This window comes from Carassius auratus, unplaced genomic scaffold (assembly GCF_003368295.1).
Source record: "Carassius auratus strain Wakin unplaced genomic scaffold, ASM336829v1 scaf_tig00214331, whole genome shotgun sequence".
NCBI lineage: Eukaryota > Metazoa > Chordata > Actinopteri > Cypriniformes > Cyprinidae > Carassius > Carassius auratus.
In genome coordinates this window covers 87,579-100,803 of record NW_020527621.1, presented here as the reverse complement: position 1 = coordinate 100,803, position 13,225 = coordinate 87,579, and the positions used below count along the sequence as shown (strand labels likewise).

General features: G+C 38.1%; 1 protein-coding gene across 1 annotated transcript; it reads left to right on the top strand.

Annotated features, from left to right (window-relative positions):
* The first annotated feature begins 463 nt into the window (after nt 1-463).
* Nucleotides 464-11,826, top strand: LOC113091887 (uncharacterized). The gene is made up of 11 exons (XM_026257561.1): nt 464-581; nt 845-928; nt 2,916-2,983; nt 4,914-4,982; nt 5,072-5,125; nt 5,221-5,292; nt 5,749-5,854; nt 6,129-6,199; nt 6,285-8,721; nt 11,141-11,185; nt 11,284-11,826. Exons 1-9 carry the CDS (start codon nt 464-466, stop codon nt 8,472-8,474), a joined length of 2,832 nt encoding a protein of 943 aa, XP_026113346.1. The 3' UTR covers nt 8,475-8,721; nt 11,141-11,185; nt 11,284-11,826.
* Nucleotides 11,827-13,225: the final 1,399 nt, after the last annotated feature.

Sequence of the window (13,225 nt, the reverse complement as noted above, 5' to 3'; positions counted from 1 at the left end):
TTTAGAAAGCAGCTAGCGCGTGATGCTAATGGCGCTAGCGTGATTACTGTAAGTCTCGTCTATAAAGAGTAACATCAGACGAGACTCAGCAGTGCTTGTCAGTTTACATTCTTTTCGTTCACAGTATAACTGTAAAAGTAATAGAACAGTCTAGCCATCATAATAATCTGTTGTCATGGCTACAGTCTGAAGGGGAGGGGCAGTTCTGTTTACTATTATTACTGTTCAGCTTGGTTTAATTAATAAACTCAGAGATGTGCTCTTTTCACTTCCCAATATGTACTGTATATAATAGTTAAAGTCACCTTTATTTGTAGTGTGCTTTGTAGAATGCATATTGTGTCAAAGCACTTTTACAAAGATAACCAGTCAAAATAGTATATTCAGCATATGCTCAGAATACATCATATTCCACATATATTCTGTCCAACAGTTCTTATTGTTATTAAAGCAGACACAGAGGATGGCTGAAGGTGTGAGGCGAAGGAGAAAGCTGAAGCCCGTGGAGGAGGCCATACAGTTTTCACTTGAACAGAAAGACAAGAATGGACTCGAGGGCAGGTTCATCAGTCATCTTAAAGGTGAGGTAAATTAATTGATTGAGCCAAGTTAAAGGTATAGTTCACCCAAAAGTGAAGATTTTGTCATCATATAGTCACCATTAGGTTGTCTCAGTCCTGTATATCTTTTGTTGGGCAAAATAAGACATTACTAACCATTTGATGGTTTGTAAATGATGACAGAATTTTCTTTCTATGCATTTAAAGTGACTCGTGTACTAAATCTGTCTCCGGTTGATGACGTGTGGTTCTCGTGATGGTTTCACCTCTCTGTTGTTGTTTAGGGAGGGGTGTGTTCAGCTGTACTGACTTTGAGAAAGGAGATTTCCTGCTGGAATACAGAGGAGACCTCATCAGCAAAGAAGAATGTGAGCGGAGGCAAAGAATATATCACGATGCACTTAAAGTTTTCATGTTTGAGTTTCGCTACAATGGAAAACTCCTCTGGTATGTACACGTGTTTGATCTACATGTTAACTGGTAATTAATTTACATGATTCAAAATGTGTCAGTGGAAATGTCAATGATTAGAGGTCATATTTTGCTATAATTATCAGTCATGTGTTTTCAAAGCTTGGTGATGAGTGTTAAATGATTGGTGATCACAGAATATGACATCTGCTGGTCCTAAGGTTTCAGTGCTGATATTGTCTGTCTCTTGTTTAGTGTCGATGCAGCCCGAGATGACGGTTCTCTTGGGCGGCTTGTAAACGATGACCATATTAACCCAAACAGCAGGATGAAGACGATTCGTGTGGATGGAAAACCTCACTTATGTTTATTTGCCACAAGGAGCATCTGTCCTGGTGAAGAGATCACATATGATTATGGTGATTCTGAGTGGCCATGGAGATGCACGGTACTGACACCTCTATACTGTCCATTCTGACTTATTGGATTATAGTAAAGTAAAGGTATTAAACATCAGTTGTTACCTAAGTTAATGTTAGTAACTTTTTATTTTTTACATTACATGCATGTACATTCCAGTATGTCAGGATGTGTGTATGTTTACACCTGTTTCATGAGGACCATCATAAGAACATAGTCTTAACATGGTCTTGATGTCACATTGTGTGTGTGTTTACACCTGTGTTACGAGGACCCTGTTTTATGAGGACCGTCATAAGAACATAGTCTTGGTTGTGTGTGTGTGTTTACACCTGTGTTACGAGGACCCTGTTTTATGAGGACCGTCATAAGAACATAGTCTTGACATAGTCTTGATGTCACATTGTGTGTGTGTTTACACCTGTGTTACGAGGACCCTGTTTTATGAGGACCATCATAAGAACATAGTCTTGTGTGTGTGTGTGTTTACACCTGTGTTACGAGGACCCTGTTTTATGAGGACCGTCATAAGAACATAGTCTTGTGTGTGTGTGTGTTTACACCTGTGTTACGAGGACCCTGTTTTATGAGGACCGTTCATAAGAACATAGTCTTGATGTCACATTGTGTGTGTGTTTACACCTGTGTTACGAGGACCCTGTTTTATGAGGACCATCATAAGAACTTGGTCTTGACTGTACTGAAGAGTCCCAGTCAAGTCAAGACTTTTTTCTAAGAGAGAATGTAATCTGTTCCATTTCTTTTAAGGACAAACACAATTGATTTCAAGAACTTCTTGGATACCTTTATAGCTGCTGTGCCTTTGTTCAGAGTTCTTTAGGTTCTTTAGACACTGATTCTACTCAGTTATCATTTCAAAATATGTGGTGATCTAAATAAAACTGACTTTTTACCAACTCCTATTGCAAGATACTTAATCTAAATATAACAATTAGACATTTTCAATATCATATGGCCACAATGGGATGTGAATGATCCATATTTAGCCTAATATTTCACATCCACGGCAGCCCAATGTCATGGTGATAACTAGGGTCTTCAAATACCAGGCTTTTGTCAAACAAACGACACACTGAGATTCTTCGGTCAAACATCAAGGACCATGTTCTTATGATGGTCCTCATAAAACGGGGTCCTCATAACAGGGTCTAAACACACACACAATGTGACATCAAGACTATGTCAAGACTATGTTCTTATGACGGTCCTCATAAAACAGGGTCCTTGTAACACAGGTGTAAACACACACACACACCACCTGAAATACTGGAATATATATATATATTATAAATAAGCATGTAAGGTAATACATACAAAATCATGAACAATTAACTTGGGTAACACTTGAAAAATTGAAATATTGATCTGAAATATTGTAATCTTACTTTTAATTCACATTGATAAAATATAAGCAAGATTATAAAATTTGTTTTATATCAGTATTTTATGTGCTCATTTATTGTCACAGATGACTAATTTTGATGTTCTTTTCTAGACTCTTAGTGTGGTTGAACCGTTCCACTCTTGAAGTCAACACTCTGTCCCAGTCAGAAGACACAGACGTAGAGAAGGTACTTTTTTAAAAATCATTTTTAATTTTATATCTGTTTTAAATTAGAATTTCATCCACACATTTATTGTTTCAATCAATGTCACAGATGACTAATTTTGATGTTCTTTTCTAGACTCTTAGTGTGGTTGAACCGTCCACTCTTGAAGTCAACACACTGTCCCAGTCAGAAGACACAGACGTATAGAAGGTACTGCAATTGATTGGAGTGATTTTATTTTATTGTTATTTTATCGTTTTAATTATTATTTTATTATATTTTTTGATTTATTTACAGTTGTGTTCAAAATTATTCAACCCCTTGACTTGCAAGACAATTTGCTGTGGAGGATAACATTTTATGAAATCAATTTAACGAAGGCATCAGTAAAGTATTAGAGAAAGTTTGTTAATACACTTTTGAGTGATTCTGAGAATGGAAAATTGATGAATCATGATAAAATTCGAATTGGCTCTAAACATTCATGTTCAAATTATTTCAACCCCCTTTGTGCAGAATCTTTTATTCTTTAAAATCACCAATAAACACTGTCTGTAAGTGTTTAGAAGCTTCTGTCACCTCTCTACTACAGTTTGGCCCATTCCACACCTGAAAAAAGCTTTCAGATCGCTGATAATCTTTGGTTTCACATTGCCACTGCTTTCTTCAAATTCAACCAGATATTTGAAATGAGAATTAAGCCTGGAGGACTGAACAGATCACTCAAGTACATTCTATGACTGATCCCTGAACCAAGCAGAAGTAGATTTGGATGTGTACTCTGGGATGGACTGTCCTGCAGGAAAAGTCCATTGATCATCAGCTTCAGTCTTTGCACCAAAGGCATCACAATTCTTGTCAAAATGGCCTGACACTTAAAAGAATCCATGATGTCCTTCATACAGTCATGATTTCCACTTCCTTCTACAGTAAAGAAAACCCCATAACAGGGACTGATCCACCTCCAAGTTTGACGATAGAGATGGTGTTCTTCTGCTTATGAGTTTTGCCTGTTTTGCAGCAGACATACTGCTGATCCATGGGTCCAAAAAGTTCCAGTTTGGTCACATCCCTCCATAAAACATTCCTCATGAGCTCCACAAGTCTACACAAATGAACTTTAGTTTAGTTCAAGTCTGCCTTTTGTTCTTCTTGATCAAGAGTGGTATTCATCAAGATGTCTCCACATAAAGGCAATACTTGTCTAGTGTTCTTCTACACACCGCTTTGAAATGGTTTTCCTCCTTTCATTGGGTCATCTTGCAAGTCTTTGGCTGTACATTGCAGATTTTTCTCAGTTGCTCTGATTAAACATTTTATGATATTGTGCTTTTTCTTCCACAACCTCAAATGTTTTCTGGTAAAACACACTTTAAGCTAAGAAATAAGGCTGAGAGCTGTGTCTCTAGGAACTTTCAATGTCTTGGAAATCTTCATATAGCCTTAGCCTTTCTAAAGTAATACAATATTTCTTCAATTTTGCTTTTGTGAGATCTCTTTTGATATTTTTGCTACTTAACTTCAACACATGCATGGGCTAACTGTATGTGTAACGGCTCAAGCTAATTCTGTTTTTAATAGAGTTTCTAAAAGCTTAATTGTGTCTTGAGACTGTTACATTCCCCACCATGCAAATAAGTGATTTAAAAACAGCAATGTTGAATAGGGGTTGAATAACTATGACATAGCAGTATTATTAAAAAAAATCTTATAACTCAAATATATTACATTATATATTGACAATATCACTTTTAATATTCAAGTGAACTGTTATAGATGCAAGTTTTATTATATCCTGGATCTTCAGAAAAGCTTGTATTTGTAAAGTACTGCAGTCTCTAGGTGGTTGAATAATTTTGAACACAACTGTATTTATTTATTTTGCTTTGGTAACTCATTTATAACATAATTATTTTATTTTAATTTAATTTTTTTGATTTCATGTTTTCAGCTGAAAGTTGTCAGTGATCAGTCAGTGTTGGACTCCAGTATCTGTGCAGCCTCTGAAGGACTGGAAAAGGTAATTCATTATCAATTTGTACAGTCCCTGAATCCTTTGTCTGCAGTAGAATGTTTATTTATTTTTTATTTCTGTTTCCTTAATTTCAGGTGACTCTGAAGAAGGACCAGTTACTATTGGATGATCAGGACTGTGTTGAGAAGGTAATTAAATGTGCATTGCATATTTTATGAAATGTTAGATTGATGTTGCAAGAAATCATCTCTACATAAGTCTTGCTTTTTTTCATTGTTTTCAGATGTCACCTGTCAAAGAGCATGTGTTGAATGAGGAGCAGAGCTTTTGTGCCCCAGTTGAAGGAGTTAAGGAGGTATTCACATGTTTCGGATGAACTGTTATTTCAGTGCAACAGTGATTGCTCTGAAGTCCATGTCTGCATGAACTGTACACTTTGCTGTTACTAAATGCATGTATTTAGTGACCTGTTTTCACTTTCAGTAATATTAGTCGATGTCTGAATCAGGGGTGTCCAGACTCGGTCCTGGAGGGTCAGTGTCCTGCAGAGTTTACACCGGCCCTCCAGGACCGCTCTAAATGTAGATTTGTAGTAATATATTGACCAGTACCTTTTAAGGTCTGTAACGTAAATGTTTTTAATGATTGTAAGTGATCTTATTAACTAAATGACCACAACTTCCCTGTCATTAAAAATACATTAAATTATTATTGAAAGACAATGCAGCTCGTAATGTAGTATCACATGTATGTTTTAGAATCTTTCTTTGTTGCTTTAATTTAACACTCACTGATGTTTTTTTCTTCACAGGTCTGCAGACATGTTGTGGTCACTTCAGCAATATCAAGCATGGATAAATGTGCTGAATGTGTGGGACCTGTTGCAGCTCTCAAGTGGATTGGCCTGAGATGTAAATGTTAGTATGGTGATTTGTACTCTATACATCATGACATTTCTATTTTTATCATTTTAGTATCACTAATCAACGTTATGAAGTCAGTTCAAAATGGGATAACTGTTGAGTTTGGCAGTAGGAGAGAAGGAGATTTCAGACCATTGCTAATGCACAGATATGTAATACCATTAATAATAATAGGAGTGTTACATTGTTTTCACCTTATTCTACGTTTAGGCATAGAATCTCGTGTTAGCGGTTGAACGTGTCCTGACATGTGACATTTCTTTTATAGTGTGCTCCAGTTTTTGGCATAAGTCCTGCTATCTGAAGCTTCATGAATGGGATGGAAGACGGTCATCGTGTGTAAGAAAATATTTGATTTGATACATTTGTTCCATATTTTTGAGTTATCGGTGCTGTAAATTAATCATAAATATTTTGACAATAGGAAGTAAGTTCAGAGGAAGATGAGCTGTCAGATGAGGATTACATACCTCAGTCAGAGTCAGACCATCAGTCAGACAGTTCAGATGAGTTGACAACAAGACCAGCACGTTACGACCAAGCTAAACTCTTAGATATACAGGAAGCTGCGTCATCTAAGTTTAGTGAACATCTGAGATCAGATGTAACTACCCTGAATGTGTCTAAGGGCAAAGGAAAAGGAGTCCTGAAGGTCATGGAAGCAGCAAGTGTGTATGATGAGTCTGATTTAATGTGTCATGAGGAGCAGTTTACTGATTTTGAGACAGACAGTGAATCAGACTTTCCCAGAAAGCAAGGCTCAGTGGTATGCAGGTCAACAGATGTGCTTATGTCATCACCTCAATCACACAATAGTAAGCTTTTGAATTCAAAAAGCACAGTAACATTGAGAGAAGAGAGGGAACGCAGCATGGCTGGAGGTGATCATTGTGTGCAGTCACCAAAAATCTCCTGTTCAGCAAATAGGAAGAATTATTGTTACATCTGTGGGAAACCTCAGTCCAAGTTAGCGCGCCATTTGAAAACTCATATGGCTGAAGTTGAAGTTGTTCAGGCTTTGTCACTCCCAGTTCACTCAAAAGAACGTAAAGCAATGCTGCAAAAGCTCAGGAACAAGGGCAACTTTCAGCATAACACTGATGTTTTACAGTCTGGAGAGGGGGCTCTTAAAATAAAACGAGCACCAAAAAGAAAGTGTGATTCAAAGCAGTTTTTGCATTGCATGTACTGCAAAGGGTTGTTTGTACGGAGAGATCTGTGGCGTCATTTAAAAAGATGTCCCTCAAAACCAGCAGCTGACAGTGAAGAGCAAGGGAGGAGGAGAGTCTTGGGTCTGGCATCTATGGCAGAGTCTTCATTCAGTCAGCACATATCACAAGGAGTTTGGAAACTCTTAGGTGTGATGAAGCAGGATGACATTTCCGCTGTGGTCAAAAATGACCTGAGTATTCTTCAGCTTGCACAGTCGTTTTTTAACAAACATGGTCATGACCCTACCAAATTTGAGTATATTCGACAAAAACTCCGTGAAGTTGGAAGATTGTTGCTGACTTTGCGTAGACAGTTTTCTGTGTACAGTCTTGAAGAAGCTCTGAAACCTGCCAATTTTCATAGACTTATTCGAGCGGTTCAAATGGTGTCTGGCTATGATGATGAGAGCCACTGCTACCAAAGCCCAAGCCTTGCCCTGAAACTGGGGCATTCGTTGAATAAGATTTGTGAAATCATTCAGTGCCGAGCACTGATGTCTGAAGACAAGGAATTGATCTCATCAACAGAGACCTTCAAAAAGCTCTACTCCTCAAAGTGGTCTGAGATGATCTCACACACTGCTTTGGTGACACTGAATGAGGCCAAATTTAACAAGCCATCAACACTTCCCTTCACCCAGGATGTCCAGTCTCTTCATCAACTCCTTGAGAAGACTGCAGATACTGCTTTTCAGAAACTACAAGAGACTGCATCTCCTCAAAGCTATGCAGAACTGGCCAAAGCAACCCTCACCAGAATCATTGTTTTCAACCGCAGACGTGCAGGAGAGGTCTCTAAAATGCCGCTGAAGGCTTTCAATGAAAGGGACGGCACTTCTCTCCATGAAGATGTAGCGATGGGCCTGAGCAAGTTTGAGCAGAAACTCTGCAGCCATTTCAGTCGAGTTGAGATCAGGGGGAAGAGGGGAAGAAAGGTTGCGGTTCTTCTCTCTCCTGATATGGTCGATGCCCTGATGCTACTGGTCAGCAGGAGAGGTACATGTGGAGTGCTAGACACTAATACTTTCTTGTTTGCTCGGCCAAACTGCCAGAGTTACTACAGAGGCCAGGACTCTCTGAGGGTATATGCAAGGGAATGTGGAGCTCAAAATCCAGAATTTCTCAGATCCACTCATCTTCGCAAGCACGTGGCTACACTCTCTCAAATCCTAAACCTGAAAAACAACGAGTTAGATCAGGTTGCTGATTTCTTAGGGCATGACATCCGTGTCCACCGTGACTATTACAGACTGCCAGAAGCCACTACTCAGCTTGCTAAAATATCAAAGCTACTGTTAGCCATGGAAAAGGGCTGCCTTCCTAATCTTCAAGGCAAATCCCTTGATGACATTGAGATTGAAGGTACGTCCATCCTAGCATGTTTAGCACAGCGGGTCTTTTAAACTCACAGGGAGGTTTAAGAAAAGTAATCTCTGAAATATGTCTTGTGTTCGTTGTCATTAGGAATGGTTTATAAATGGTGTGTGATTGTGTTATTTCACTTCTGAATGCAGATGTTTTTCATGTTCTGAGTTTTATTTTTCATTGAAGATGAGATCATCATGACGGATTCTGATGACAGTGATCCTGAAGAAAGTGAATCTGATGATGAGGCTCTTGCTGGAGCTGCGGGAAACTCCAGTAATGCTGGTATGTGTCAGCTAAGTTTTTTTTATTTTTAAATCATCAAAGTCAAAAATTATATTGGGTAACACTTTATTTTAGGGTCTCTAAACTACAGTGGTTTGAGTGTTGGCCCCCTTCCTGATTTCTTATTTTTTTGCATGTTTGTCACACTAATGTTTCAGATTATCAAACAAATTTAAATATTAGTCAAAGGTAACAAATTTAAAAGTAAACACATGCAGTTTTTAAATGAAGGTTTTTATTATTAAGGGAAAACAAGATCCAAAACTACATTGCCCTTTGTTCAGAAGTGCCCCCCCCCCACCACCTTTGAAACTGGTTTATCACACCTGAGTTCAGTTTCTCCAGCCACACCTCTTCACAGTTAAGAAATCTCTTAAATAGGACCTGTCTGATAAAAAGTGAAGTAGACCAAAAGATCCTCAAAAAACTAGACATCATGTCGACATTCAAAAATATGCAGACACAAATGATAAAGAAAGTAATTGAGATCTATCAATCTGGAAAAGGTTATACAGTTTTGGGACTCCAATGAACCACAGTGAGAGCCATTTTTCACAAACTAAAAAAAGTAAAAAGTTTATTTGATTAGTGTTTTTTTACGATACAAATCATTGCAAAGCAACTTCACATAAAATTAAGTTTCTACACTATTTAGTAGTAGCTTATAAGTGGTGACTGTCAGTTTATGTGCATATGACAGGAATCAGACATAATCAACCAGACGATGAAAACTATTAACAGCAATTATAATGTGATTGCATAGTAAGCAGCAATATTTGTTAGTTCTGTATGTTGGTTCAGTGTTAACATCATCTGAGTTCCTCTGAGGGGTCAGCATCATCTCTTCTCAGGTGTTCTGGATCCAGACTGGTGCTTGTGTAAATCCTAGTTACCACAGGATGAAGATCCAGCAGAAACAGAGAAACAAATTGAGGCATCATTAGCATAGCTGCTGTTCCAACCAAGTACAATTAATTAGTTTAACCCAAGCTAAATTTGATCAGATACAACTGCAGTCACAAATTATGAGATGCATTATTGCTAATTGAAAAATATGTTTTTAATCTAGATTTAAACATAGAGTGTGTCTGAACCCCGGACATTATCAGGAAGGCTATTCCAGAGTTTGGGAGCCAAATGTGAGAAAGCTCTACCTCCTTTAGTGGACTTTGCTATCCTAGGAACGACCAAAAGTCCAGCGTTTTGTGACCTTAGGGAGCGTGATGGGTTGTAGCGTGGTAGAAGGCTAGTTAAGTACGCAGGAGCTAAACCATTTAGGGCCTTATAGGTAAGTAATGATAATTTGTAACTGATACGGAACTTAATAGGTAGCCAGTGCAGAGACTGTAAAATTGGGGTAATATGATCATATTTTCTTGACCTCGTAAGGACTCTAGCTGCTGTACATGGTGGTGGTAGTGTCATGGTCTGCTTCTGGACCTGGAAAACTTACTGTGATAAATGGAGAAATCTGCTGTTTAACAAAAAATCCTGAAGGAGAATATCTGGCCATCTGTTGTGACCTCAAGCTCAAGCAAACTTGGGTTCTGCAGCAGGATAATGATCCAAAACACAACAGCAAGTCCACCTCTGAATGGCTGAAGAAAAACAAAATGTAAGAGTGGCCTGGTCAAAGTCCTGACCTGAATCCTATTGAGATGCTGTGGCGTGACTTTAAAAAGTTGTCCATGCTTGAAAACCCTCCAATGTGGCTGAATTACAATTCTGCTTAGATGAGTGGACCAAAATTCATCCACAGCGCTGTAACAGACTTTACATTTAATTGGAAGTTATCGCAAACACTTGATTGCAGTTGTTGCTGCTAAGGGTAGCCAAACCGATTATTAGGTGTAGGGGCAAACATTTTTCACACAGGGTAATGTAGTTTTGGTTTTTGTTTTCCCTTAATAATAAAAACCTTCATTTAAAAACTGCATGTTGTGTTCATTGGTTTTCTTTGACTTATATTTACATTTGTTTGATGATCCGAAACATTAAAGTGTGATAAACATGCAAAAAAATAAGGAACCAACACTTTTTCACACCGCTGTAGTTTCTTATTAGTGTGCGTAGTAGTAGTAGTAGTAGTAGTAGTAGTGGTGGTGGTGGTAGTAGTAGTAGTAGTAGTGGTGGTGGTGGTAGTAGTAGTAGTAAGCACTTATTAATAGCTTATTTTACATGACCTTATTCTACATCCCTAATCCTACCCAATACCTTAATGTAACAACTATCTTATTTACTTTTAATAAGCAGAAAATTAGGAATTTGAGGGAAAAGTTGTAGTTAATAGTGTTCCCTATTATAAAGTGTTACCTTGTATTATATTAGTCCAGCATTTATAACAGGATATTACTAAAATATATATATATATTATTTATTTTTAATTAAATTTATTTTTTTAATGACTGTTTGTCTGCAGGTGTTCAGAAGATGCCCATTGAGAGCACCACTGAACTTCCTGAAGGTACCAGAGGTTTAAATTGCAATGGCACCATCAATGTTGCAAAGCACATGAGCTCTCGTAGAGTTAGAACTCACTAAAGTATGTATTCTTCTGTACAGAGAGTGAGAGTGAGGCAGAAACTGAAAACCCACGGAGAGGGCAGAAGGTGTCCTGGTCAAATGCTGAAGTTACAGCTGTAATGAAACATTTTAAGGGCCACATAGCTAAAGGAAAACTGGCCACACTGACTGAATGCCAGCAGTGTAAATCTGCTGAGGATCCTGTTTTGGTGAGACGCAGTGCACAGAACATAAGGGATTTTGTAAGAAATCGAGGAATTAGCTTAAAAAGGAAAACCCAAAGCAAGTGATGTTACAGTACATTTTGTGTGTTCTTGATGCCATTCAATTAACATTAGCACTTTGGCTGTTGTTTTTATTTCCCATAGTGCAATACTGTTATGGCAGCAGTTCATACGAATATCTCCTTGTAGAAATCAAGGTTGACTGTTAGTTTGTCAAAAATTACAAAATTGTGTCAATTTCTCATTGATTTTTGGATGACCTGTCCCTTAAAGAGAATTTAACTTCCAGAATGAAAACTGTCATCATGTACTAACCCTCCACTTGATCCAGACCTGCATCAGTTTCTTTCTTCTGTTGAACACAAAACAAGATCTGTTAGTATCTGAACAGTTAATGGGCATCATTGACTTTCATAGTATTTTTTTTTTTTTTTCTTCGTACTATAGAAGTTAACGGTGCCCATCAACTGTTCATAAACTAACAGATCTTGTTTTGTGTTCAACAGAAGAAAGATGCAGGGCTGGATCAAGTGGAGGGTGAGTACATGATGACAGTTTTCATTCTGGAAGAAAACCATTCCTTTACAGATAAATCTGTTTCTCTACACATCTGCAGCATGTATTGTGTGCTCAGAGAGTTAATCTCATGTACACTGTGTGTTTAGTGAGGTACTTACAACATGAGGATTGCCTTTTGATTTGATTTATAGTTTTTTTTTTTTTTTTAGTTGGTGAATTACACTTAATTATTTGATGTTTGTTTTGTGTGGCATTCCTTTTTTTTTTTTTTTAAGATTACCCGTTTAATTAATTGGCGAATTTGACAACATGTTTATTTTTATTTCACAAATTTAAGTCATTATTAAAGTACTTCTAAAACACATTGGTGTCTGTAATGTTGTGTATTGTGTTAAAGATCCTGTACTCTTTAACCACCTCAGTCTTAGTAATGCAGCATAGGGACATGTCTGTGTGTTGTGTATGGGGTCACGTACCTGTAAAACACATTGGTCCCTGTAATACAGAGAATGGACATGTTTTGTGTATTGTAAAACGAGTGTCCTCATAAATCAATCGGACCCTATAAATACCAATTATGTAATGGGCGGGAACATTATAGGAGGGGCGTGACAGTCCTTGTGTACCACCAAAATATCATATTGTCATATTATCAATTCTATTGTGTGTAAAGAAAATCCAAAGTGATATTTGTGTTCTGCAGAGTAAAACAAATTTTTTGATAGTTTTATCATCTCTGTAGGACACCGGGAAAGGGGTGTCCCCTTAAACCACCATCCAACTGGTTTGGCCATCAGAGTACTGCTAAACCACAAAAACCAGTATGTGTGTGTGTGTGAGAGAGAGTGTGTGTGTGTGTGTGTGAGAGAGATCAGTGTGTGTGTGTGAGAGAGAGTGTGTGTGAGTGTGTGTGTGAGAGAGAGAGTGTGTGTGTGAGAGAGAGAGAGTGTGTGTGAGAGAGAGAGAGAGTGTGTGTGTGTGTGTGAGAGAGAGAGAGAGAGAGTGTGTGTGTGTGAGAGATCAGTGTGTGTGTGTGTGTGTGTGTGAGAGAGAGTGTGTGTGTGTGTGTGTGTGAGAGAGATCAGTGTGTGTGTGTGTGTGTGTGTGAGAGAGAGTGTGTGAGAGAGAGAGAGAGAGAGAGAGTGTGTGTGTGTGAGAGAGATCAGTGTGTGTGTGTGTGTGTGTGTGTGTGTGAGAGAGAGAGTGTGTGTGAGAGAGAGAGAGAGAGAGAGAGTGTG